This window comes from Talpa occidentalis, unplaced genomic scaffold (assembly GCF_014898055.3).
Source record: "Talpa occidentalis isolate TD23 unplaced genomic scaffold, MPIMG_talOcc4v2.1 talOcc4.3, whole genome shotgun sequence".
In the NCBI taxonomy this organism is placed as follows: Eukaryota; Metazoa; Chordata; class Mammalia; order Eulipotyphla; family Talpidae; genus Talpa; species Talpa occidentalis.
The window spans coordinates 7,041,764-7,066,972 of record NW_023603184.1 but is presented as its reverse complement, the minus strand read 5'-3'; the positions used below and the strand labels follow the sequence as shown (position 1 = coordinate 7,066,972).

Here is a 25,209-nt window from a genome sequence, read left to right as displayed (position 1 = left end):
CCCCTGCCTTTCTCTTAACCTCAGAAACGTCATTTCAGTACTCAGTGTCTGCTAGTATATACTTACCTTGCTTTATCAGTTCATCCCAGTTCATTCTGGGAAACTGACATTATTATCCCCCATTTTAAAATGAGGAAACAGCCTCAAAGAGGTTCCATACATCGAGAAGCACGGTTTCAGGGCCAAGATTCAAAGCCAGGTTGGTTTGGCTCAAAATCCTGGCTTCTTTCTGCTTTGCCAAACCAGGTCCCCACTGGTCCTGAGAACCAGGCTTCGTGTTATTGTCATCGTTAATTATTCCTTAATGTCATTGACTACGTAGCACTCCTTCTGCCCCCACTTCCAGGAAACGTTAGTACTGGGACTTGTTTTACTGGGATGCCTTCAGCTTTTACAGAGGCCACCTCGAGAGTGTTCCGTATCCTCTCTAAAAACCTCTATTATGTTACTACCACTGTTGTTCAGGGTCCCTTATGAAGGACCCACTTCTTGGAAGTGGGGAAGCAGGATGTGAGTTTCTCATTCCCAGAACACTCTTGTCCCAATCTCCCTGGGCTGGGGACGAACAGCCAAGAGCATCCCTGGACTCCCATTGACACCCATGAATGTTTAAACTGTCAATGACAACTTCCACTAGAGGGCGTGGAGATACAGCTGGGACCAGAATGAATTTGGATCCCATAGCCAGCACTACCGAACTGCCTCTCAATAACATCCCTCTGAACCCACATTGTTGTTGTTCCCTGAAAACAAACAAACAAACAAAAAATCACTTTGCGTTTTGATCAAATTTTTAAAGACTCCCTTTACTGACTTATGACATTAGAAGGCTAGATCATTTCAATAAATAGAAAGAAAACGAAAATGAAATATACCCACATACACGTTTTCTTCAGTTACTGCATATTTTTTTCATAAAAGGGATCGCACTTGCCTGCTGTTTGGATCATCCTTTCATATTTATGTATTTTGGACATATTTCCACACCAACATAGAGGTTCCTCGCATTATTACATTCTAATCATATTTCATAATTTATCTTGGTTGTTTTCAGTTGTTCACTATCATTTGAAACAATGTCAGGATGCGTATTTTTGATAAGCCTTGCTAACAATCCATTGGGTAAACTCCATGCACAGAGATTGCTGGGGAATGGTAACTGGCATCTGCAATTGCTGCATACTGTTGAATCACTCTCCAGGAATGCTGCACGCTCACCAGTACTGGTTATAATAAAACTTTTGTCAATTTTATTGCACTTTTGTAAGTTTCAGTTTGCAATTTATTATAATTGTTTCATTTTGCAATTTATTATAATTATGAACGAAGCTTCCCAATTTTCTTTTTTACTTTTAAATATATTTATCTGGAATTAATTTTTCATAATGGCACTATTTTTTCTTGCATGCAGCTCATGTGAAAGGAAGCGTATCATCCAAGTTTCAAATTTTAAAATAAAGGAATTGCAATTAACAACTTGCATACTGTCAAATTATAAAATCATACACAGATTGCAGAAGACTCATTCCCCTCTAGCTATTTTATTTATTTATTTATTTATTTTTTTCCCACATAGGGATAATTTTATTTTCAAGTTAATTCCTTTATGTTTTACATGCATTTCATCATGTATTTTATTTATTCATTTTATTTATTTTATTTATTTTATTTTTATTTATTTTATTTATTTATTCATCAGAATTATTCCTTTGCTCTAAGCAGAAACACATAAACCTATTTTAAAGTACCAAATGGCACATGCTTTTTTCTTTTTCCTCAACCAAAAATTCCCTTTATTTCTAAAATTAGCATGCACAGAGCACCTCGCTCAGGGTCTCCCCCAATTCCGAGCGAGCCTGAGCTGGCCCCCCAGCCCGGGACACCCTCCGCGGCGCCCTGACTCCTCCTGGCCACCAGGGGGCGCGGGCCCGGCCGCTCCCGCATGCGCAGTGCGCTCGATGTCAGACGCCGCCGAGCCCGGCCGCCGGCGCCCCGCTCCCTGCTCGCTGGCGGCGGCTCCCTGCTCGGCGCGACTCCCCTCGGGCGGCCGAGCCCGGGGCCCCGCGGCATGAGCCGGTGACCGAGCGCGGCGCCGAGCGGGAGGCAGCCGTGGCCGAGGTAAACGGCGCGGGAGGGCCGGGCGGCGCCGGGGTGCGGGCCGGGGCCTCCGGGGAAGCGCGGGCCCGCGGAGGCCGGGGGGGTCCGGGGGGTCCGGGGGGGCCCGGGGGGCCCAGGGCTCCGGCCTCGAGCCCCGCGGCCGCTGGGGCCGCGAAGGTGACTTCCCGGGTCGGGATCGCCTGGATTTCCGGCCCCCCCTTCACCTTCCTTTCACCTGGCGCGCCTCGCCCCTCGGGTCCCACCTGTCCACTCCCGCCCCGGCACCCCTGCGCCCCCCACCTGGCTGCTTGCAGCTTCGGCCGCCTGGGGCCGCGACGGTGACTTCCCGAGTCGGGATCGCCTGGATTTCCGACCCCCCCACCCCTTCACCACCTTTTCACCTGGCGCGCCTCGCACCTCGGGTCCCACCTGTCCACTCCCACCCCTGGAACCCCTGCGCCCCCCACCTGGCGGCTTGCAGCTTCCTTTCCCGAAGGTCCCACCCTGCTCCTGACCGCTCCCTTCCCGCTGCCTCCGCCTTCTCCCCTGGGAGTTCCTTGCACCCCTGGGCTCTGCCACGGCTGGGCCAGGTGCGTGGGCAGGACTTGGGACATTGGCCCGAACCCGGGAAGAGGAGCAGGTGGGCCTGGCGGCTCTGGGGGTGCACAGGGAGCTCAGAGGCATTTGGAGTTTTGTTCCTGGCGCTTGGAACCAGGTTTCTGTATACAAGTTGGAGACTCAAATAGTTGCTTGGTGTCCCTTCCTGGGAAGCGCAGATCTGGGAGAGTCTCGGCCTTCCCTGTCTGAAGATGTCTAGAAATGGAAACGTGTCAGCTTTCATTCTTCACCTAAGTCGGTGGAGTGCTTTACCTACTTCAACTGGACTTGGTTTGTAAGTTTCAGAGCTCAAAGGCTAGTCGTGGTAATAAAATACATGAGTCAGTTTCCTCGCTCCTCGCTTGCGCTGACTTCAGCCTCCTGGCTGCATGGGCGGGTATGAAGGGGTGGATTTGCAGCTGTCATCTCAGTGCTGGCTTTGCTAATTGAGGAGTGAAAAGGGGAAATCTAATTCAAGCTTTTCAGGGTAATGGGGGAGGCAGCTTCACTTTGGAAAGAGCTCAGGTGCCAGAGCCAGCTGCCCTCCTCCAGGTCCTGGCCTGGGCATTCCCTGTTGTGTGACCCTGGGCAAGTTACTTAACCTGACTGTTGCGCTTTCTCGCTTTCTCCTGCTGTAAAAGGAGGGTAATAATAGCTTGTCATGGGACACTGTTAGAAAGATTGAATAAGTTAATGCAAAGTGCTTCAAACAGCTACTTAGCATGTTGTGAATCCTCAGTATAATTCAGTTACTAGCTTTTTAATCACCTGCATTGTATTTATTATGAATGTTCCTATAACTGAAGGGAAATCGTTTCTTAAAATTGGAAACTCTTTTTAGGGATGGCTAGTGATAATCTAAACCTATCAAGAAACCTGTCAAGTAAGATTTTCCCACTATTGCTAAAATTTGGTTTCTTTTTTTTCAAGAACAGTTGGGTTAAGTTCTAGTGTAGCAGTGGCCCTGGGGTGGGGGAGGTCATCTGTGAGGGCCTCTCTGAAAAGGTTGAGAAGACTGGAGGTTATGACTCAGAATCTCGAACCGGAGTGGATTGGATATACCCTGAAGCATTGAGAAAAAATTGCTCAGGAACATTTTAGGAATAAATAATTCCCGGAACAGAAAATGCTGCTTGTCCTGACAGTAGAGTGGAGGTAAGAGATTTTTCCAGTGACTCGGTGCTTGACAACTGGCTGGATGATGTGTTTTGCAGGGTTGATACGTCTGAAGGAGAATAAAGTTTGTAGGGCTTTGTTGTGAAAGTCTAGTTTCGATCTCTAGTTGTATGATACAGAACTCACATTCATTAGGAGAAGATTCAGTTTGTCCTCTTTGGGGAAACTCATTGTCAGAGGCTTTCACACACTGGTGGTAGCGGGGATCCTCTTTGGATGAAGGGTTGTGACTTGGCTCTGTGGATGATGACTTTGGGAAGCGCCATCTCCCTGCTTCAGATGGCTGTGGGAGGCAGGAGTGTTGAGTCCGGAACACGGTCAGTTCAGGCATCCCTGGGAGTTAAAAAGAAAGGATGATAAAGGTGGGGTGGCCTGGTGTTCTTTGGATCTGTTTATGTGGGATGGATGAGAGGAGAGAGGAGGGCAGGTCCAAAAAATTCAGTCTCTAGGGGGTACCCAGCCATTTTTACCCTTTTGGTTATTTCAGTGCAAGAAAGAAAATCAATTCCTCACCACCTGATGACTCAAAACTTGGACCCTGAACAGTGTGTGTGCACTGACGGAACTTGAGGGGAATGAAGACACTTATGCAATAACATACGTGTTTCATGAAATGTGTTCTAGACATGGTATTGATGCTGGGAATACTGATCCTGGGGTAAGATGAAGCCAGGGCACTCTGTAGAAGACAGAAGACCCAATAGCAGGCGCTCCCACAATTTCAGGGTGGACTGTTGAAATCAGGCCGGTAATTTAGTCACAGTTGGAGCCGCCACCCAAAAGAAGCTATAGGCACGGCCTTGCCAGATTGCCTGGCTAATGTCAGGGCCACGGGAGGAAGAAACGGAACCCAGGGAGCCGGGATGGAGATATCTGGTGGAGGCCTTGAGACCTTCGTACTCCCGCTTTCCTTGATCTTTTGGGCCTGCAGACATGTTCCCCTGTCCTTTCTATGCAGAGACCTCACTTGAGGCAGAGGCCCAACTGCTTATCCTCAAGATCTGCCCCCTCCCCTCTGATAGCAGCATTGTCTCAAGGGGAAGTTGACTGGTGGTAGCGGGGGTCCTCTGCTGCTGGGGTACACGGGACCTGGCTTGTGGGGACCAGCAGGCTCTGGGGGAAAAGTGTGGGAGTGGTTCTTGAGGGTGTTAGACCAAGAGCAGGGGAGTGGTGGGATGTGAAGCTACATGGGGGGACTCTTGACTTGGGAATATTCTCTCAGGATTGAGGATTTCATGACCTGACAAGCTGATCCTCATATGGACATGACAGTGATTGACAGCATCGGTTCTCACATGCGGGTGATTTTCTCTCCCTCGTGGGTATTTTTCAATGTCTGAATAAACTTTTCGTTGTCACAATGTGGGGCTGCTTCTGGCTTCTATTGAGCAGAGACTGGGGAGGCTACTAAATTTTCTCCATTGTAGGACACAGCTCCCCACAAAAGCGCCATCTGGGCCCCAATGTCAATAGTACTGAAGCAAGAAACTCCCGCCTGCAGCAAGTGAGGCGGAGGCTGTGGGCTGCTTGGGAGAGTATCGAGGAAGGGGTCAGGAGGTCTGGGGACGTGGGCACATGTAATAAATTTATTACTTGAGGCCAGAGCCTCCCCACCTGCCCCTGTTCCCGGGAAGACCCACTCCCTTCCCTCTGGTGTGTGACGTGCCCGGTGGGGGGTGGCATCTTCCAGGAGCTCCTTGTGGGCTGTCCTCTGGATACCAGGATGGACTCTGGGTGAGGTGACCATGGACCTGGGTCCCAGTTACCAATGAGGATGGTAGGATTCTCAAATATGGTGATGGCGCTCACCTTTAGGGACAAGGTAGGTGCAATACCCAAAGTGGTCAGCAAGGCTCGACTTGACAAGCTGCCTTGCTCATAGAGCATGGTTCCTCAGCTCAGTGTAGACGGGCAGCCAGCTGAGGGAGTGTTGGACTTGTATAACCAGAAAGAAATTAAGAGCTGGCCATTTGATGGCTGATGTCTGCAGCTGCACTGGAAAGTCGCCCTCCCTCAACTAGTTTCAAGTATGAGCCACCCCCGCTCTCATCCCATGGATGGAGGGGGAGGCTGGTCTCTTTGAAGAAGGACTTTGCAACACCCCTGCACGTATAGACAAATGTCCCCCAGCCTTTGCTAGCAGCTCTCTGTCAGACTGACTGTACGGCAAGGGAAGGATAATATCCTGGTCTTTGCATACATGGTTGGAGCTGATATTAGTACCGGACCCCCTTCCAGCAGTGGTGGGTCAGAACTGGCAGATAAAGGCTGTGGCTGCTCACCCCTACCCCTCTGAGGGACGAGGTGTAATCTTGGCGCTTCCTCAGAGGCTTCCTGCAAGCCCTAAGCGCCTGTGTTGCCCAAGGCAGCAGCCAGCTTAATAGCACATACTCCTTACTGGCTTTCCCTGGTTCCTGTCAGTCTGCTTTCTGAGATCACCTCCTAAGGGCGGGCTTTCCTGGAGGGGGTAACAAGATGTAAAGCCTAGGCCTCTTAACACTGGGGTGTCAGCCCCTCTTTTTTCCAGCTCTTCTGCTGACCACTGGGGACTCTAGCCAAGCTATACTCCTTCCAGGGGGTGCCTGTGGCTCCAGGTTCCCGCGGGCTCTGGTGGTGTTTGATGCTTGGATTTCCCTGTACTTTTCCTGACTGTTGATGAGACTAAACTTCTTTTCTGGTTGCTAGTCCTTATTGGTTATATGTATTGCAAATATTTTCTGGCTTGTGGCTTGTTTTTAAAAATTTAATTGGAAAAATACCGGATGGTCTCACTCATAGCAGGAATTTAGAAAACCTAAATAAGGGACCAGGAAAAAGACTAATTATAATAAAGCAAAAATCAAAGACAACAAGCAACTCTCAACCAGAGACACACTACAGCGTGGGGGGAGAAGGGAGTAGGATCAAAACAAGGGGGGGTGGGAATTGTATGGGGACTATAACCCAGATGAAAACGCATACATTGTGCAAAAATGAAAAATGATGTAAAAAGTATAAAAAATTAAAAATAAATTAAAAATAATTTAATTGTATTTTTATTGAGGTAACAGTGGTTTACAGCATTATATGATTTGGGGATATGGGCTATAACTTGTCCTTTTACTTCCCTGTGGTGTCTTTTGATGAACAGAAGTTCTTAATTGCACTTTTGGCATTTTGCTTTAGAATTCATGCTCTGCCTGGAAGACGCAGCTAGTCTCTCTTTCATAGTTCTGCCTGCTACATATAACCACTCGCAGCAGCTACAGGGTCTCCTAAGGCCTAGGTGCAAAAGCCCTAGCATGTCACTTCTGCCACATTCTCTTGGTCAAAGTAAGTCACAAGGTTTGCCCAGATTCAGGGGGAGGGGGAGCAGACCCCTCCTTTTGAGTGGGAAAGCGGCATGCACACTCACCCAGAGGAAGAGTCCTTGGCATGGATCTTTGGAAATGGATCTGCGACACAGTGGCCTTCCCTGGCCCTCTTCTCCCTTGCTCCTTCCTTCCCTCCTTCTGAATGTGTCCGTGAACTGTGTCGTTAAAAAGCAGTGTGTGTTTTATTTACACACTGAAGGCTAACCCTTCTCTCTGTGGCACTTTATAGACGCTTCCCCGGAGGTATTTTACACTTTGCATTTTGTTCGTTTTGTTGATCTTATTAGCCTGTTGCCTCCTCTGAAGTAGGGTCTTTGCTTTCTTCTTTGTTTCTTTCCCTGCTCCTGGTAGGTGCGCAGTAGAAGTTGGAATGAATGCCTGAATGAATTGAATGAAAACAGATTTTAGAATAGCCAAGCACCTGTTTGTCCAGGTAAAGCATCAGTTTTATCTTCAGCAAGTGTTAAAAAATAAAACTTAACAACTGTCTTTGGCTATTCAGTTGCGATTTTTCTTTCTTGTTCAGTGCCCCCCACCTTCACCACCTTATGTTTGCATTGAGTATTTATCTATAGAGTTGCACTTTTATATCACGCATTTATACTAATAATACATGTGGAATTAAATATTAAACCTATCATTTTATGTACTATATATTCACCTATGCAAACATGTTTATATATATTTATAAGAAGTGTAAAAAAAATTCCTTCTCACTATTTCATCAGATTGCTTAAGGGGAAAAAATAGGTATATTAAACCTCAGTCTTTTCACTAGTGTGTCTTTTTCCTTTCTCCCTCTGGTAACCAGGAGTGTGAGGAGGAGGCTGTGCCATTATGTGTGCGTCCGTCAAGTACAATATCCGGGGTCCTGCCCTCATCCCAAGAATGAAGACCAAGCACCGAATCTACTACATCACCCTCTTCTCCATCGTCCTTCTGGGCCTCATTGCCACCGGCATGTTCCAGTTCTGGCCCCATTCCATCGAGTCCTCCAGCGACTGGAGCGTAGAGAAGCGCAGCATCCGGGACGTGCCGGTGGTCCGGCTGCCAGCCGACAGCCCCATCCCCGAGCGCGGCGACCTCAGCTGCAGGATGCACACGTGCTTTGATGTCTACCGCTGCGGCTTCAACCCCAAGAACAAAATCAAGGTGTACATCTACTCTCTCAAGAAGTACGTGGATGACGTTGGCGTCCCGGTCAGCAACACCATCTCCCGGGAGTACAACGACCTGCTCACGGCCATCTCGGAGAGCGACTACTACACCGATGACATCACCCGGGCCTGCCTGTTTGTCCCGTCCATCGACGTGCTGAACCAGAACACGCTGCGCATAAAGGAGACGGCGCAAGCGCTGGCCCAGCTCTCCAGGTACCTGGCACTTGATGGACCAGAGCCGAGTCCTTCGGGGAGCCAGAGGGAAGGTGGAGGGAGGGACCGTTTCTCCTTTGGAGCTGACTGCCAGCTGCCCCCTCTTGTCGTGAGGGAGGGGGCTGCGGGCTTGTAGTGTGAGGGCCACGGTGTAAGCCTCTGGGTCTGTGCCAGAGGGAAGCAGGCAGCCCCGGGCGCTTGCTGCTCTGGGTTCCCAAATTCTCAGAGTTCAGACTCTACCCATCCTTGTCCTTTTAAGCTTAAACTCTCCCCGCTTCTCCATTATTACCTAGTTAATATATGTTTGCTGTAAAAAGTCTGAAAATACAGGTAAGCAAAAAAAAAAAGGAAGCTTCATTTCATAACCCTGCCTCTAAAAGATAATCATTACTAACTTTGATGTGACATTTCAGTCAGTTTTGTATGAAAAAGTGTATCATATGCACATGTACATATAATATTTTAGCTAAAAATACATGCTGTGCGTGTGTAAATACACGTTGTTGCCAAGAATAAGGCTCACATGTTCTTTTGCCCTTTCCTTTTAATTCATCATGAATATACTTCCAGATAATTTCATATTCTTTTACCATATAATTTTAAAGAGTGCATCAGATTCCATTCTGTTCATGTTTCCAAAGATATTTAACTCGCTTTCTGTATTTTATTTATTTTGTGTTCCTTTTAACCAAATGGTGACCATTTAGGTGGTGTTCATTGTTATGAGCAATTCTAAAGTGGACAAGCTTGAAAAACACAGCCACCATTTTTCTTCTTACAGAGCCAGGCTACTCTCTGACATAGTCCGGGGATTTTGGGAAATCCAATTTGCATACCTGAGCAGTGTCCTCTTTTGGGTTGGGGATACTTGTTTTTGTTTCTCCATAGTTGACATAGGAATTCTCCTATATTTGATTTCATAATAGGTGGGACCGAGGTACAAATCACCTGCTGTTCAACATGTTGCCTGGAGGCCCCCCAGATTACAACACAGCCCTGGATGTCCCCAGAGACAGGTCGGTGCATTGGGGTTGTCTGTTTGATGGGCTTTTGAGGGTTAAGTAAAGGCAAGACCTTTTTATTCACATGAAATCCTATTCCCACACTTGCTGGGGCATACTTTGTCAGCATTCATTAAAATAAGAAATTGTCCTAGGCATGTGTCTCTTCAAGACATAGGAGTTGTGGAAGACTTGAGGCCTTACATCTGTTGTGGAAGACCAGGCAGAGCTTACCTTCCAGCGTGGCATCCTGAAGACCACCTTTTCCTCAGTCTGCGTTGTGCTCTCTGCAGTGCCGCACCCCTGCCCCTAAGGCCTGGTTTACCATGGGCCTGTGTCAGTTCTCTCTGAATTCGGGAGCCTTTGCCAAAAGCAGAGCCACAGCTTCCTGAGAAAAAGGAAGTGTGGTGTGACAGTAAGCCTGGGCCTGCCGTTTGAGGGTGAGGGCTCTGACGATGTTTTACCCTCTTGTCCTTTCAGTCAGTAGGTTCTTCTTTCTTGTCTTCTCTCTGTCCACCCCTGACCCTGCCCGCTTCTTTCCTTCCTCCAGAAGCCTTCCATTTAGGCAGCTGTGCTCTGTGTGGGTCACCTATTGTATTTCCCAGCCCTTGTGTGCCGGTACCGCAGGCTTCTTGGGAAGCTCGGGAGCAAGGAAGGTGCTGCGTCAGGGTCCTCCCCTACTACTTGATTCAAGGATTTGAGGAAAACAGAAAGTTTGGGTTCAAATTAAGGGTCCTGTACTCCAGGTATAGGATTGTTCGGAGTTGACCGTGTGAACTCCTTTGTAGCCGATTTTATTATAGTTGATATTTAACTCTTGAAATCATCATTACTGAAGGTGAGAGCAGCCTGAGGCCAGTTGTGTTCTCAGCGTGTTAGAGGCTGTTGTTGTCACGTGAGAACCTGCACTTAGCTTTATTGTTCCCCAGAAGACTGAATCTAAGCCCTCTGCTTAGGTGACTGCTGAGTCAGTGTTGAGTTGTTCCTGGAGGAGGTGCACACCTCGGGACCATGCCTCAGCTTTGCTGTAGACACCCCTGTGGACGATAGAGGGCAGTCAGGCCCCACAGACTCTGGGAAACCCTGAGCACGTCTCTGCTCCCCAGTGGGCTGTCCTCTGTGAACTTGGTTGTTCTGGGGAAGTGAAATACTTGACAGGACAGAGGAGGGGCAGGACAGAGCTATTAGGAATGCAGTGTCTTCACCTGCTGTTCTAGGTTTATTCTGTGAAGGGCTTATTTCTGTTTGGGTCATTTCACTGTTTGCTGACATTTTAGTATATGTATTTAACAGGAGAAGGGTTTTATTTTTATCAAGTGCACATGTTAAATAGGGTTTTACTTCTCTGCAGCAGAGTGTCAAGTAATCAGGAGAAAACTGAAGTTCTTGCTGGTGCTTAGGTGTTAAGGATCAGGAAGGTTGAATCGTTTTCCCTTTATGTGCACTTCTGTAAGTGATTATTGGCAATCCTGTAGCAAGTAATGAATCACCAGAGAGCCCTCTATCTTTGCATGTGGGAAATTTCATTTTGAAGCCTAGGTGGTCTGCTGGTTGGGGTTCGGAATATCAGATTTGTTTGTTAGGTTTTCTTATCCTTTGTCCTTGTTCCTGGATTCAGGGGAGGCAGAAGCCATGAGTACAGAATGGTTTTAGCAGGAGCTCACATTATATTATTTGGAAATTAGAAGACAGATGGGCTAGTTTAAACTGCTACTAGGAGCTCCTGGAGTCCAAAATCGTAGGTGGGCTTACTTACAAATCCCTTCACTTTTGGAAATGCAGGGGCGGGCTGAAGGAAATGTCTTCCTGGCAGCTCCATCTTTGATGCCACTTAAATCTGTTTTCATTTCTCGCTCAATATTGAAAAGCCATACACCTGATGCACATGCACCTTCTTTGTACAAGCTCAGAGCAGTGTGCCATTGTATGAAGAGGGACATGTCAGAATACGCTTTCACGCCCTCTGTCCCCACGTCTTGGTGAGTGGCCGTCACTATTAAAATGCCATGCATTTCCCTGTGGACTTGCCCACAAACACATACATACTCGCCCGTTTTACTTTAACTTACCTGGGTATGTCTTTGACCTTTTTAGTGCCTTATTTTACTGGTGTTTGTTTTCTCAACTATGTCCTGTAATATTTTCACTACCTGGGATATTTTTTTTTTAAAGATTTATTTATTTATTTATACAAGACCTGGGGTACAGGCCAGATGTGCTGGAGGGTGAGAGGATTCACCAGAGACAGAGTGGGGAACAGAGCAGGCAGACTGACGAAATACACTGCTGAGGGGAGCAGCGGGTGAGACAGGAGAGGTCTGCTGAGCCATGTGGACCCTCGCTGGCCGGCCGGGATCGAACTAGCGCTGCAGAGGCTGCGGGCAGCTTCACAGCGTTGCGCTCAACCGCCTGCATCACCAGGGGAGGCCCTACCTGGGATATTTTTATTGTCCTTTCTTTGCATCTATCTTTCACAGGTTCCTGCTGGGGCGGGGGGTGGGGTGTGTGTTTATTTACTTAAAATTTATTATGGAAAATTTCAACCTACAAAAAAGAAGAGAGCCTTCCATGCCCTGTCCAGCTTCAGAATTCTTTAGCTCGGGGGCAGTCTCCATTCCTCTGTACGCCCACTCCACCCAGCAGACACCCGCGAAGCAAATCCCACATGCCCTATTATTATTCCCACAAATATTTCCATCTGAAATAAGGGCTTTTCAAGAAAACATAAATATACCTAAATAATTAACAGAAAATTTTCAATTTCACCACATATCTATAGCAATTGTTCGAATCTACCTGTCTCAAAAGTTTGGTTTTTTTTTCACAGTTTGTTTGATTCAGTAAACAAGTAAGGATGGCCAGAAGATTTGCTCAGTTTGTTTTTCTTCACCCCCCTGCCCCAGACCCCAAAAAACCTGAAGCTTTATATTTGAGGAGTTTGCAGCCTGGGTTATTTGCATGGTTTTAAGGAAAGCAAAGGATGGACTTGCATATGAACTCTGTGTAGGCACTGTAAGTACTCAGATGGGGGGAGGAGAGGTGTGTGGAGATCTGAGAAAAGACCCAGAGTCGGAAGTAAGTGGGGCGGTGGGGGGGAGGGTGGTGACAGAGTCCTGGCGGCAGGATGTCCTGAGCAGTGCCGAAGTGCTAGGGACACGTGGGGTGCTGTCCTAAGACTTTTAGCTTCGAGTTTTCTATTCAGTCTCTTGCAGCTTTGGAACTGATCTCTGATTTTGGGATTCAGAATTGGAAAACAGAATGTGCTTCTCAGAAATTCACTTTTCAGTCAATGTAAAACATGTGTTCTGTAAAGCACAGGGTGCTTACAATATTTTCTCCATTATAATGTTACGGAAACCTTGGCATAAGAAGATACACTGACTTGAAGTTAAAGTCTTGTTGGTAGTAGGGCTGGTGTGAGGCCTCTTTCCAAGCCTCAACTCTTTCCAGGCTCACAAGTGGAAATCGCACGTGTGTGATCTGTGACATCAGCTGTGACATAGGCATGCTTCATGCTTTCCTGCTACCAGTGCACATCCACTGCACACCCTCAGGAGCAGGACAACAGTTTGGGGCCCCAGGGACAGAATAACAATATAAGTCTGTATAATATACACCTACTCCCTCCCTTGACACTATGTATGCCCCTCTCCTCTGGGGTGGTGGGCGTGATTACCTGCTCACTCACCTGGCTTTCCTGGACAGTCTGGTGCCTGTAGATTGCATCCATATTTGCTACTCTGCACATACGTTGTGGGGGCCCATAGAGTCTGCTTGCCATCACGGAGGTGGAATCCACCCAAATGCATGTTGGATGGATTCATTGTTGAATGCTAATCAGGAAAAATAAGACCGTATGTTGGTACTAAGGATGGTCATTAAGTTTTACAGAGTAGACTGGCAGCTGGAGAGGTTTTTAGCCTGCGCATTGCTTCACTCACCAGCTCTTGGTTTCATAAAGCTTAAACAAACAGATTGGGATTTCCAGGGGTGGTTTGAAAATCTTTGAACTTCAACTGGTCATGTTAGAAGGGAGCGCAGGCTGTCATCAGGGCAGGGAGGGGATTGGTAGCAATCAATATTGCAAAAAATGTGGTTTCTCAGTTCAGACATTTTGGCTCACAATGTGCAGTGTGTGGAACTGCAAAATTCTGCCCAGTAAGTGATGCCGATGGGTTTTGGGCCCTGGGGACAGAAAACAGTAAAAGTTGGTGGATAGACACCTGCTTCCTTTCTCTGATGAAGTGTCATGGCACTACTTGCTGGATCCAATTAAAACAGTATGTCCACGGCTTTCTAGTGAAGTAAAAGCTAGTGTATGCGCTCTGCAAGAGCAGCACTGTGGTCCGGCGCTGGATTCTGCTTCCTGTGTAGGGAATCGGGTTACTAAGATGGAGTATGGGGATGGATGGTGAGAACTGGTAGAGGCACTTGATTGCCGTGTAGCTCCAGGGCACTGGAAAGCCCAAGGCACATCAATTGCTGTTGAATTTAAGTCTCAGTTACTCGAGGGGGCCTCCCTGGTGGTGCAAGGGGTTAAGTCTCAGCACTGTGAAGCTCTCGGCAGCTTCTGCAGCACGAGTTCCATCCCCGGCCTGTCAGGGAACTACTCACATGGCACAGAAGACCTCTCCTGTCTTGCCCGCTGCTCCCCTCAGCAGTGTATTTCAGTAGATCCACTTGTTCTGCTCCCCACTCTGTCTCTGGTGAATCCTCTCATCCCCTGCACCTCTGGCCTACACTCCAGTTCTTGTATGCATACATAAATAAAAATAAATCTTTAAAAAAAAAAAAACTCAGTTACTCGAATTCTTTTCTTCAGAGCTTATCAGAATGAAGATCTTTCTTTCTCATTGTTTGACACCATCCTTCGTTTTCAGGGCTCTGCTGGCTGGTGGCGGCTTCTCTACGTGGACCTATCGGCAAGGCTATGATGTCAGCATTCCTGTCTATAGTCCGCTGTCAGCTGAGGTCGACCTTCCAGAAAAAGGACCAGGGTAAGGCGCCTTCAGTGCAGGTGTGCTGTGAGATGCCAGTGGGGTTCAGCATGCAGGTATCACAGCAGCTGGAGCATCCACTACAGGCTGGTGGCCTTTAGTGCAAGCTTTCCCACTCTCCCCCAGTCCTGTTCCTCCTCCCGTTGTTTCTGTCTTGGTGAATTTACAATGCTGTCCACCATGTTTTCCAAATCAGAAATCTATCACTCCTGTATCAGAAGTCCTGTTGATTCCATATGGTAAATATGCCTTAGATCTGACTACCTGCCCATCGCTTCTGTCCCCAGCCCACACCAGGTTGCCATCATCTCTCTCTTCATCGCTGGAATGGCCTCCTGTCTATTCCCTCTAGCCCTGCTGTCCTCCCTCCTGACCCCCATCTGATTGTTGGCTCCCCACTGCCCTTCAGATAAGCTCCAGTCCCCTTGACTGTCTTCAAGACCCTTTCCCACATGACTGCTGTCTCCATCTCTAGCTTTACTTTTTCTTTTAGTTCCTAGAACAAACTTCGCCAGTTTTTGTGGGCTGCAGCCACTCTTTTCCCTCATTTTTGTCAGACTATTGACCTGCTTATCCTCTAGCTTTCAACTTGAATAGCACTTTCAGGGGGGAGGAGGGGTGCTTTCTCTGCCCTGGGATGGTTCTGCTCCATGCCCCACCACAGCCTGCACTCCGCAGGCCCTGTTCCAGTCAGGTGCTCAGTGCCTTGATGCTTTGAATTTGGGAAGTACAGTGACACTGGGCCAGGGCTGTGTTCCCTGCCATGTTCTCTGTGTCTGGCACATGCTTCACTCATAGTTTTGATGTATACGAGTAGGTGAAACGTGCTGATATATCATGTGGATGTGCAGGGCATTTTGTTTAACCTTACTTGCTATATAGTCTGTTTGCAAATCAAGCTAATCTGTAGTGAGAATCTCAGGGAGCTATAAGCAAATGCTATAATAACATTCTTTGTTATAATAAAACACATGAGAACAAATGCTCATGTATTAAGGTGACTGATATGTATAGTGCCACATAAGAAACATCATACTGGGTGAGATTTAAAAACCCACACATAACATTTGCTCTCAGATCAGTCTTCCAGAACATTCAAACCATTCTCTGAGCACCTCAGACTTCCCCTGGAAGCCTGTATGAATTCTTTGAGAAGTAAGAGTACTCTTCCAAGAGAAAGACACTTCTCACTGGTGTGTGTTCTGCCGTGTGGTCAGGAACCCAGTTCTGAGACTTACTTTAGGCACAGCAGATCTGATGATGTAGAAAATGTATAAAGCCCATTAAACATTTTTATGACATTTTATTAAATATTTATTCCATTACCCTTAGGCAAGTGCAAAAATAAAGTCAGGAACTTGTTGTTTACATTATCTTTCTAGATTTTTCTCTGCCAGCAGACTCCTTAGAGTTGAATTAGTTTATTTTTTAAATTGAGGTATAATTCATATGCCATAAACTTGACTCTTTTTAAAGTATATTTCACAAACTTCTTCAACTATCATCACTACTATCTTAATTCCAGAACATTTCATCACCTTCCAAATAAATCCAGTAACTCTCAGCTACCCCAAGCAACAGCCACTAATCTAATTTTTGTCTCTGTGGATTTGCCATTCTGGACATTTCATGTAAATGTAGTTATTTATACACTAGGTGACCTTTTGTGTCTGCCATGCTTTCACTTAGCTCAATTTTTTTCAATTTTTTTTTTATCCATTTTGTGACATAGAACCCGTACTTCATTCCTTTTTCAGCTGAATAATAATTCATCACGTTGTGTTCTCTTTATCCATCCATCAGTTTGATGGACACTTGGGCTGTTTTTGCTTTTGACTTACTATGAATAATGCTGCTATGAGCAGTCATGTAAAAATGAGACATGTTTTCAGTGTCCTGAATAGAGACCAAGAGCAGAATTGCTGTGTTAGATGGTCACTTCGTGTTTGACTTTGAAAAATTGTCAGTGTTTCTCAAAGCAGCTGCACTTGTTTACATTCTCACCTGCGACATGTCAGCATTCCAGTTTCTCTACATCCTTTAAAACACTTGCTGTTATCTTTTTTCATTCTAGTTTTTATTTATAGGGTGGGAAGTAGTATCTCATTCTGGTTTTGATTTGCGTCTCCTTAGTGAATAACGTCCAATATATTTTCACGTGCTTTTTGGCCATTTACATAACTGCTTTGGAGAAATATCTAGTCAAATACCCATTTTAGATTGGATTGTGTTTTTATTGTCGAGTAATGAGAATTCTTTCTCCCATGCTTAGGTTGTCTTACTACTTTCTTGATTGTGTCTTTTGACACACAAGTTTCTAATTTTGATGAAGTCCATTTGTCTCTTTCCAATTTGCCAAGTTTCTTTGGGTTGCTTATGCTTCTGATGTCATATTTAAATAAACCATTGCCTAGTCCAATGCCATGAAGATTTATACCTATGTTTTCTTTTAAGAGTTTTATAATTTTAGCTCTTACATATTGATTTTTGATCAACTTTGAGTTAATTTTTGTAATGGTATGAGGTCAGGGCCCACCTTCATTCTTGTACTTGTGGATATCCAGCTATCTCAACAATACTATCTAAAAGACTTCTTTTCCATTGAGTGATTTTGCCACTCTTGTAGACGACCAACTATCAATAGACATATGGGTTTATTTCTGGATTTTCTGTTCTGTTCCTTTGGTCTATATATCTGTCCTTTGGCCACTACCACACTATCCTGATTACTGTCATTTTTGTAGTAAGGTATTAAATTGGTAAATAGGAGTTCTTCAACTTTGTTCACTCTTTCCAAGGTTTTTTTTTGGGGGCGGGCGAAGGGCTGTTCAAGGTGCCTTGTGTTTCAATTACTTTTTTAAATAATGCAGCTTGAATAAGTATAAATAAAAAACCAATCTAAACTCCCTGTACTTATATAGCTACAAAACTAAAACAAATTTACATAAATACAAACAAATCTGTAAAAAAAATCATTTTCACATTAACATAATGTGATTGCTGAGACTTTCTTTGAAATGAACTGAATCTGTCAAAGTACGTGTGGAGTTATAATTTGGGGTTTGCCTTTGCTGCTGCGTGGTGGGCGATGAAGTACTTCCCCTACCACTTTTTCTGTTTGAATCACTAAGAGGCTCCCAAGCATTTTGTGATGTCATTTATCTTCTTCTAATATTATTTCCTTCCCAATATTTATGAAAATCTTCAACCAGATGGTTATTGAAATATTTTACTGTGAACATGTGTGCCCCCCACTTCGATTCTTCCATTAGCATTCATATGATTAAAATTTTAAATCTCCCCTATTCTCATTAGCCCACTAAATACAAACTTGGATGTTGAAATATTTTAAGCAATATTTATCTTTGGATACTAGCAAAAATCTGCCTATACTAATTTTGGGGGGTCATATCAGATGAAAAATAATTGCTATGGAAAACTTGTAGACTGCAGGAACTGATATAGTTTACTGCTGCATTTCTAGGTTGGATTTTCATAAATTGAGAAAGAGTGATCTGCCTGGGCCCAGCTGGTACCCTCTGGGGCAGTATAAATTTGTGTCATCTTAACTTGACGTGTTTATGCAGCACTAGGTATGAATCACTGTAGGGAGAGGGAAGTCAACTGGACTTGAAAAAAAGGTTTTCATGCTGCTTCTTGAGCATTGACTTAAATTTAAATCAGTTGTGTGATTTTTTAAGTTTTTAAAGACTTTTTTTTTTCTTCCTGAAGTCATTCTGTAAATTACTTAATTCAATTTATCTAGTTCAGTTCACTTCAGTTCCATCCAAATCTTTATTGAAGGCTATTTGTGCCAAGAATGGTTAGGCTGGTGATTTTCAACAAGGGAGGGGTGCTCATTTTGCCCCACCCTGGGGACATTTGGCAGTAGAGTCACCTTTGACTGTCATGACTGAGGGGGTGTGTGTCCGAGGCCCCCAAGACCACCCCCAATTTTGACGATTTGCTGGGAGGGCTCCCAAGACTCAGCGTATAGTCATGCTCACGAGTGATTTATTGTAGGGAAATATCAATAAAGGGAAAAGGCACACCAGCCCAAGTTTAGGGACCCCTTAGCCAGCTCCCGTGGGTCCTGGCACAGTGTTGTCACCGAGGACATGCTTCTCACCCCACCAGTGAATTGTGACAATGTGTGCGGTGTTGCCCACCAGGGAAGGTCCTTCGACACGCAGCGCTCCATCTTGATTGGGAGGTAATCACATGGGCAGTCTCTGCTGGGTACAAGCCAAATTCTGGACCCCTGGAAGGAAAACAGGTGTTCAGCATACACAGAATTGTTTGGACAGTTTGAGCATGGTAGGGATACTCCCACGTGGAAGTTTGCAAGTGCCAGTCTAGGGCCAACGCGAACAGCAGGGCTCTCGAGGATGGCAGCGGCCTGCTGTGTTACCTTTACCCTGCATCAGATGCTCCAGGCATCTGGTGGGCGGGGGCCAGGGAAACTGCTAAACCTCCACAGTGTACAGGAAACCCCCCACGACAAAGAACTGAAGGCCAGCAGCCCTGCTGCGGGAAGCCTGGGTGAGGCTGACTGAGCAGGTGAGGGGGTCTGCCAGGCAGCTCAGCTGCCTCTGCACCTCGGTCTTTCTGAAGATGGCTTGAATTCAGCTCACTTGAACTAAGTGTCTAATCTTGCTAGTATAATCTAGCCGTCTTATTTAGGACTCTTAATTCCCTACAGATTTAATCCAGACACAGAAAGAAACTGAGAAGGAAATATTTTAGTGGAGACAGGGGGAGCACACTACTCTGAATGGTAGGTTTTTTTTTTCCCAAATAATTAGTTTCAAAGATTTCAACTGCTATGTTGATGGTATTTTCTTAGTAACTTAATCTCTAATTTTTATGTATAATGAAACTGAAATTAAGATCTGCAACTAGACCATTTAAGGTCTCAATTTCTGAAGTTCTATGGTTCAGTAACTAGATGGAATAAGGCTATATCTTCCAGGGTAGCAGGAGAAGGTTGAAGGCTGCTTCGGGACAGCTGATGGCCCATCTCCCCATAGCTTGCACTTTGGGCCTGCTGGTGTTTTATAAAAAATACTCCCATTCCCCTGGAAGAAAAAAGACAAAAAAAAAAAAATAAATAAAAGAAAAGGAAGCAAAGCCAGTCAGTCTGTCCCCAGAATCATCAGTCTTCCCAGGGACTTGGAAGAAGGCAGGGTGCTGACCGAAGCAGCGTTTGGGTTTGTTGCTCTTTGTGAGAGTGGATTTGGAAGGGAATTCCCACATCTCCTGAGGGCTACCCAGAGCAGGGAAAACTTTGTTTTTATTTTTATTTTAAAGCTCAATATTTTTTCAATGGGAAGCTGAGGCTTGTTTCTATTGATAGTTTCTTCTCGCAGCTGTGTTGGCCTCAGCTGGAATTCTTGTCATTTTCTCTTTAAAAGGAACTAAATTGGGAGTTTTCAACTGTCACCATTGAGGGTGACTTCAAGCTCGCAGCATGATTTCAGTTAAACTTAGATATCAGCACTGCTGGGAGGAAACATGAAAGTCGTAGCTCGTAATTTCAGTCCTTGAAAGAAAAACAAATCCACCTTAAAATTCTGTTTGCTTAAAATTGAAATGGGCAACACCACCCACCATCTGTCAGGCCAGGGAGGGCCGGGGCCATAGGCTGCCTGCTCACATCTGCGCTTTGTGTCGAAAGCGGAGCAGTGGTCAAGTGGGGGGCAGGGGGGACTGAGCGCCACAGACAGAGCTGCTTCTTAACAGGGGAGTCTCACCCAGAGCCCTGCTTGGCTCAAGACTGCCTTTGAGCACCACACGTTAGCATAGGTACTTATTTCTATGTCCTTGCCAAGGACGGATAATCTATCACGCTACATTTACATCTATTACAAGCCACACATTCATGCTGGCATCTCCCATCCCATCCAACACCTTGATTTTCACCCTTCCCCATGTTTATAACTCCTCTCTGCAGTGAGAAATCTGCCTCCATTGTCCTCATCGGTACCTTTACTTACCTGACCAGCTTTCTTGCATGTAACCAGAATTCTGTTGCTGCCACTGTCCCTTGAAATGTGGCTAATGTGACTGAGAAACTGACTTTTAAATTTTTACTAATTTAAATGGCCTCATGTGGCTACCTGCTATTGGATGACAAAATGGTAGGGAATCTGCTTTATCCTTTGCTAACAGTGGTATGGGAAATGCCCTTTGCTTTCAGTTCAGCTGTGTAAAGAAATTGCCAAAGAAATGGTTCTTCTGATTTAAACGCGGTGGGGCTGTGGTGTGTGTTGCTCTGTCCACAGTTCGGTAGGTCTGGCTGGCTAGACCAGTGTCCCCTTCCCCCTTCTTGCTCTGTTTTTGGACCCAGCAGAAGAGGACGAGCTTCTCAGGGAGAAGGTGACGCTTATTTAGCTGGACCTTACGTGTGAGCAAGATATTCCAAATAGTCTCAAACTAAAGAAAAGTAAAACAATGACCCTTTCTTACTCTCCAAGAAAGGTAAAAAAAGAGAGAGATGGGTTCAGAGAGTGTAGGTTTTGGTCCTTTCTTATGTACACAGCTTTTATTAGCTCGCTGTGGCATTGCCTACGAGGGGCTTAACCCTGGTATTTCCCAGCTTGAGGGAGATTTGAGAGAGTACTGCTGCTAGGTCTGAGGGCTATTGCATTTCTTTCCGGAAATGCATCTTGTTACTCTTTTCTTTGACAGTGATCCCTGGGGGGCCTCTGCCTATATATTGTTTATGGCCCGTGACCTCTGCTTTGTGGGACTCTTGCCTTCAGTCTTACCATCTGGTGCTCCCCAAATCTTCTCCTTGACTCCTGGCTTACTAACTTTGTGCTCACATTTTGTCTTTTTCAGAGACCTAAATGGCAAATCCTATCTTCACTCCATTTTCTTTGAAGCATCCCTGTTACCCCGATGTTGAGACTGCTTCCGCCCTGTGGTGGAGGTAGCTGTTTCTGCTGGTTCTCCACTCCCAGTGCAGCCTTTGCGAGGTCCACGTGGCTACGCGGTCGTGGCTCTCTATGGTGTCTGCACAGTGTCAGGGTGTGCGCTCCGCCGTCAGAAGTGGTCTCTTGCCCCTTCCAGTTTTCCAGCCAGTGCTTGGGTTTTCCTCTCTTCCTGTTGGAAGGCTGTAGCCAGTGCTCAGCTCCTTTTCAGATCCGAGAACTTGGACGCGATGTAACCAAGCAGTAACGCTACCCTCTGAATAATCAGTTTCTCTCTCCTGTGTGTGCACACGCTCACTCTTACATGTTTATAGCATGCTCTCTAAACTTGGCGGGTAACAAGACTTTCTTTGAAGCATTAAGAACTTCTCCCAAATGAAAACCTTTAATGGTTGTGTAATATTGTAGATGAGTTCTACCTTACTTTCTCAGGGTGTGTATTTTAAGTATTCAGCAATCTACAGAGTGTGGTCTCCTTCGAAGTCAAGGGATGTGAAGATTAGTGAGAAAACACTGTCATATGTTTATTATCAGCGTTTGTCTTGCCTTGATTAATGTACCAGTTGCAATTTCCAGTCACCTCTTCTCCTCCTCTGCAGCCCACGGCGGTACTTCCTCCTGTCCTCTCAGATGGGTCTCCATCCTGAGTACAGAGAGGACCTGGAAGCTCTCCAGGCCAAGCACGGCGAGTCCATGCTAGTGCTGGATAAGTGCACCAACCTCTCTGAGGGTGTCCCTGCTGTGCGCAGGCGCTGCCGCCAGCACCAGGCCTTCGATTACCCCCAGGTGCTGCAGGTGAGTGTCATTCCTTACCGCTCTTGGGGCTCAGTGGGGATCACTTCCTTGAAGTAACCCCGAACCAGCACATAGGCATCGGTTTCCATGCGCAGCTGGGAGAACAACCTGAAGGGTGAAGGGTGAATTCAGCAGCTACATAAGCCATCCCAGACGCTGGTGTGTGGCTTGTGTTTGTGCATGGCCTCCCAGCCTATGTTCCTTATACTGCGAAGTGTGGCATATCTGGTAGGTGCGCTGAGGAGCCTCATAGACGAAGCACCCGATATATTTTGCTTTTACCCCGTATTCATCGTTCAGTCCAGAGCAAAGACAGCTGTGTCTGAGTCAGTGAGCCCACAGGGCAGAGTCAGCTTCTCTGGCAGCGGAGGGCCTTTATCTGTTGTTACTGTTTCATCTTTCAGTGCTTTGCATCCCTTAGCAGCTTGGTCAGCAGCTGGCCCCGGACTGCAGTCTCTGTACCGGCACCACTTCTTTGTCCATGGACAGGGCATCCTTTTGGATGTTTCTAAACAATTATTTGCTTTTCCAAGGGCACAAGGACTGCGAGAGGAGATATTGAATTTTGTTCAATTAAATGCCTAAAATATAGACAGTTTAGTTGTTCAAGGAGAAACCTTGAGGTGGTGTGATTTTTTTTTTGGCTGTCCAAACAGAACTGGCCCATGCCTAGATTGTTAAAATACTTTCTCTCAAAGGGTGCTGCATCTCTGTCTGGAATGTCTGACTGATAACAGTGGTGATGTGAGCAGGAGTATTTATAGTAACCTTTGTCTAGACAGGAAAAATGGTTATCAGCACGTGTGTCCACATCTGGATGCCGACGCTTCGCTCCGAGGCGGCAGGCTGCCCCCACTCCAGGCGCCATGACTGATTCTCCTCTTCCGTTCTAGCTGCCTCTCATCCCTCCCCAGAGGAGAGGGGCAGATTGAGTTTCTTTGTATTTTTTCTGAGCTCTCCTTCACTCTAGCTTTAAAGGATAAATGATTTTTTTTTTTTCCTCTTGAAGAGGCAATAACTGGGAGACACTGAGTATCAGAGGTTGGAGCTAATTTTGGTTTACCTGCTACAACTATTTTTTTCCCCTGTCCCTCTCTTCCCCAAACATACCCTATGTTGAGTGGGTTTTGAGGGATTGACCAGGAAGAAAATTTTTGAGATTTTTGCATTTTGTTTGAGTTACTGTTTCTGAACGGCACGTATCTATCTAGTGTATTTTCAGAGGCTTCGCTTCATGAAATGAGCATCTTCTGCAATAACCAAAGCGCACAGCTAGACACTGTGGAGAGTGAAAAGAGGAAAAAGATAATTGGGACTTGCCTTCTTGAAGTTCTCTAGCGAGCCCGATGTGCCCACACAAAATCATCCCATCACAAGGCAGGCCAGGCAGCACTGCGGGCAGTGTTCAGGAGCCACTGTGCTGCCAGGTGTTCCGAGGTGCGCAGTGCGCCAGCTGCAAGCATGCAGGCTGTGGGAAGGCATGGCCTTGAGTGCCCCAGGTGGACGCCGGTTCCCGGGAACACCATGGAGGCAGGGAAGTAATACTGAAAAGTGACCATTTGATACTTTGCGACCAGTTAAGTGTTTCCGATTCTACCGGTGTGAGCTGTTACTGGTTTGCCTTTTTTCTTAGGATGCTTCAGTATGTTTGGCTTCGGCCCTTGGGGGTAATTCATAGTCTGTGGGGATCAGAGTAAGTGGATCCGTGAGACAGGTTTGTAATCCCCCAGCTCTGCTTGTGTTCCTGCAGGAGGCTACTTTCTGTGTGGTCCTTCGCGGAGCTCGGCTGGGCCAGGCTGTGCTGAGTGACGTGCTGCGGGCTGGCTGTGTCCCGGTCATCATTGCAGACGCCTATATTTTGCCTTTCTCTGAGGTTCTTGACTGGAAGAGGTGGGTATTACCTGCTGATACACTTTACACTAACTGGTGTCTCCATATATATTTGAATTCAAAGGCCCCCAAGTAATTGTAATGCATGTGTAGGTTTGAGAGGAGAGAACCACTCCTTTAGACTGTATTGGTATATTTTCCATCAGGAGAGTTAGTCCAGTGGCCTAGTGCAGAGGCTGGTGAACTGAAGCCTGGAGGTCAAGTGTGGTAGGCTACCAGTTACTGTAAATAAAATTTTATTGAAATAGCCACATTAATTTACATATTGTCTTGGCTGTTTTTTTGCTACAGTGACAGAATTGAGTAGGTGCAGTAGAGATTATACAGCCCACAAAGCCTAAGCCGTTTGCTATCTGGTCCTTTCTAGAACTTGTTTATTAGCCTTGGCCTAGGACAGTGGTTCTCAGTGATGACTGCCGAGTATACTCTCCTGGAGAACTTTTAAAAAAGGTCCGGGCCTATCTCAGGAATGCTGAAAATTTTAATACTCCCAGGCAATTCTGATTTGTAGTCACAGTTGAGAACCCCTGCCCACTCTCTATTGAGTTTGGGTGAAGGGTGGCAGGAGGCGGATCCCCTCTGCTCCCTCGTGAGCTCAGGCGCGCCATTGCGTGCAGGCGGCAGGAGTGCTCCAGGGAGATAGCTGACAGTGCTGTGATTGACTCAGGGAGCTCTGGGCTCCTGTTATTTCCTCTCCCCAGGACTCGGGGGTTAAAGAGTATGGAAAACCAGCTCCTCGTATACATGCGTACATACATACCTCTCACGCTTGTCTTTGCCCCTCTTGGTTGCTTTCTCCTCTCTCAGCGTTTTTGGTATTTCTGTCCAAGTCAGGTATTTGAACAGAGCAGCATTCCTTCTGTGTACCTCCATTCATCTCACATCTATTGGCAAGCCTACTGTGAGTAATACAGGCTGAGCTCTTGGGGAGTCAGGACCAAGTGGGGGAGAAAAACCAACAGTTGTGTGATAAATGCCGTGGCAGATGCCTGCGC

The 25,209-nt window shown here is 46.3% G+C and overlaps 1 protein-coding gene and 1 long non-coding RNA gene across 4 annotated transcripts in view; one reads left to right on the top strand and one right to left on the bottom strand.

Annotated features, from left to right (window-relative positions):
- Nucleotides 1–2,011: 2,011 nt before the first annotated feature.
- Nucleotides 2,012–25,209, top strand: part of EXT2 (exostosin glycosyltransferase 2) — a 118,987-nt gene continuing 95,789 nt past the window's right edge. Inside the window, exons 1-7 of one of the 3 annotated variants that reach the window (XM_037522421.2) lie at nt 2,048–2,118; nt 7,575–7,656; nt 8,035–8,596; nt 9,523–9,612; nt 14,478–14,594; nt 22,129–22,324; nt 24,075–24,214. In XM_037522421.2, coding sequence (XP_037378318.1) covers nt 8,061–8,596; nt 9,523–9,612; nt 14,478–14,594; nt 22,129–22,324; nt 24,075–24,214 — 1,079 coding nt within the window. In that variant the 5' untranslated portion in view covers nt 2,048–2,118; nt 7,575–7,656; nt 8,035–8,060. Of the gene's footprint in view, nt 2,119–7,043; nt 7,183–7,574; nt 7,657–8,034; nt 8,597–9,522; nt 9,613–14,477; nt 14,595–22,128; nt 22,325–24,074; nt 24,215–25,209 lie in introns of those variants that run through there. The other 2 variants (XM_037522422.2, XM_037522423.2) reach the window with 2 other exon arrangements.
- Nucleotides 3,992–13,425, bottom strand: LOC119255342 (uncharacterized). Its single transcript, XR_005127444.1, has 3 exons — nt 13,286–13,425; nt 7,265–7,601; nt 3,992–4,203 (listed from the first exon to the last, which is right to left on the bottom strand). It is a non-coding gene; the product is annotated as an uncharacterized LOC119255342 (long non-coding RNA).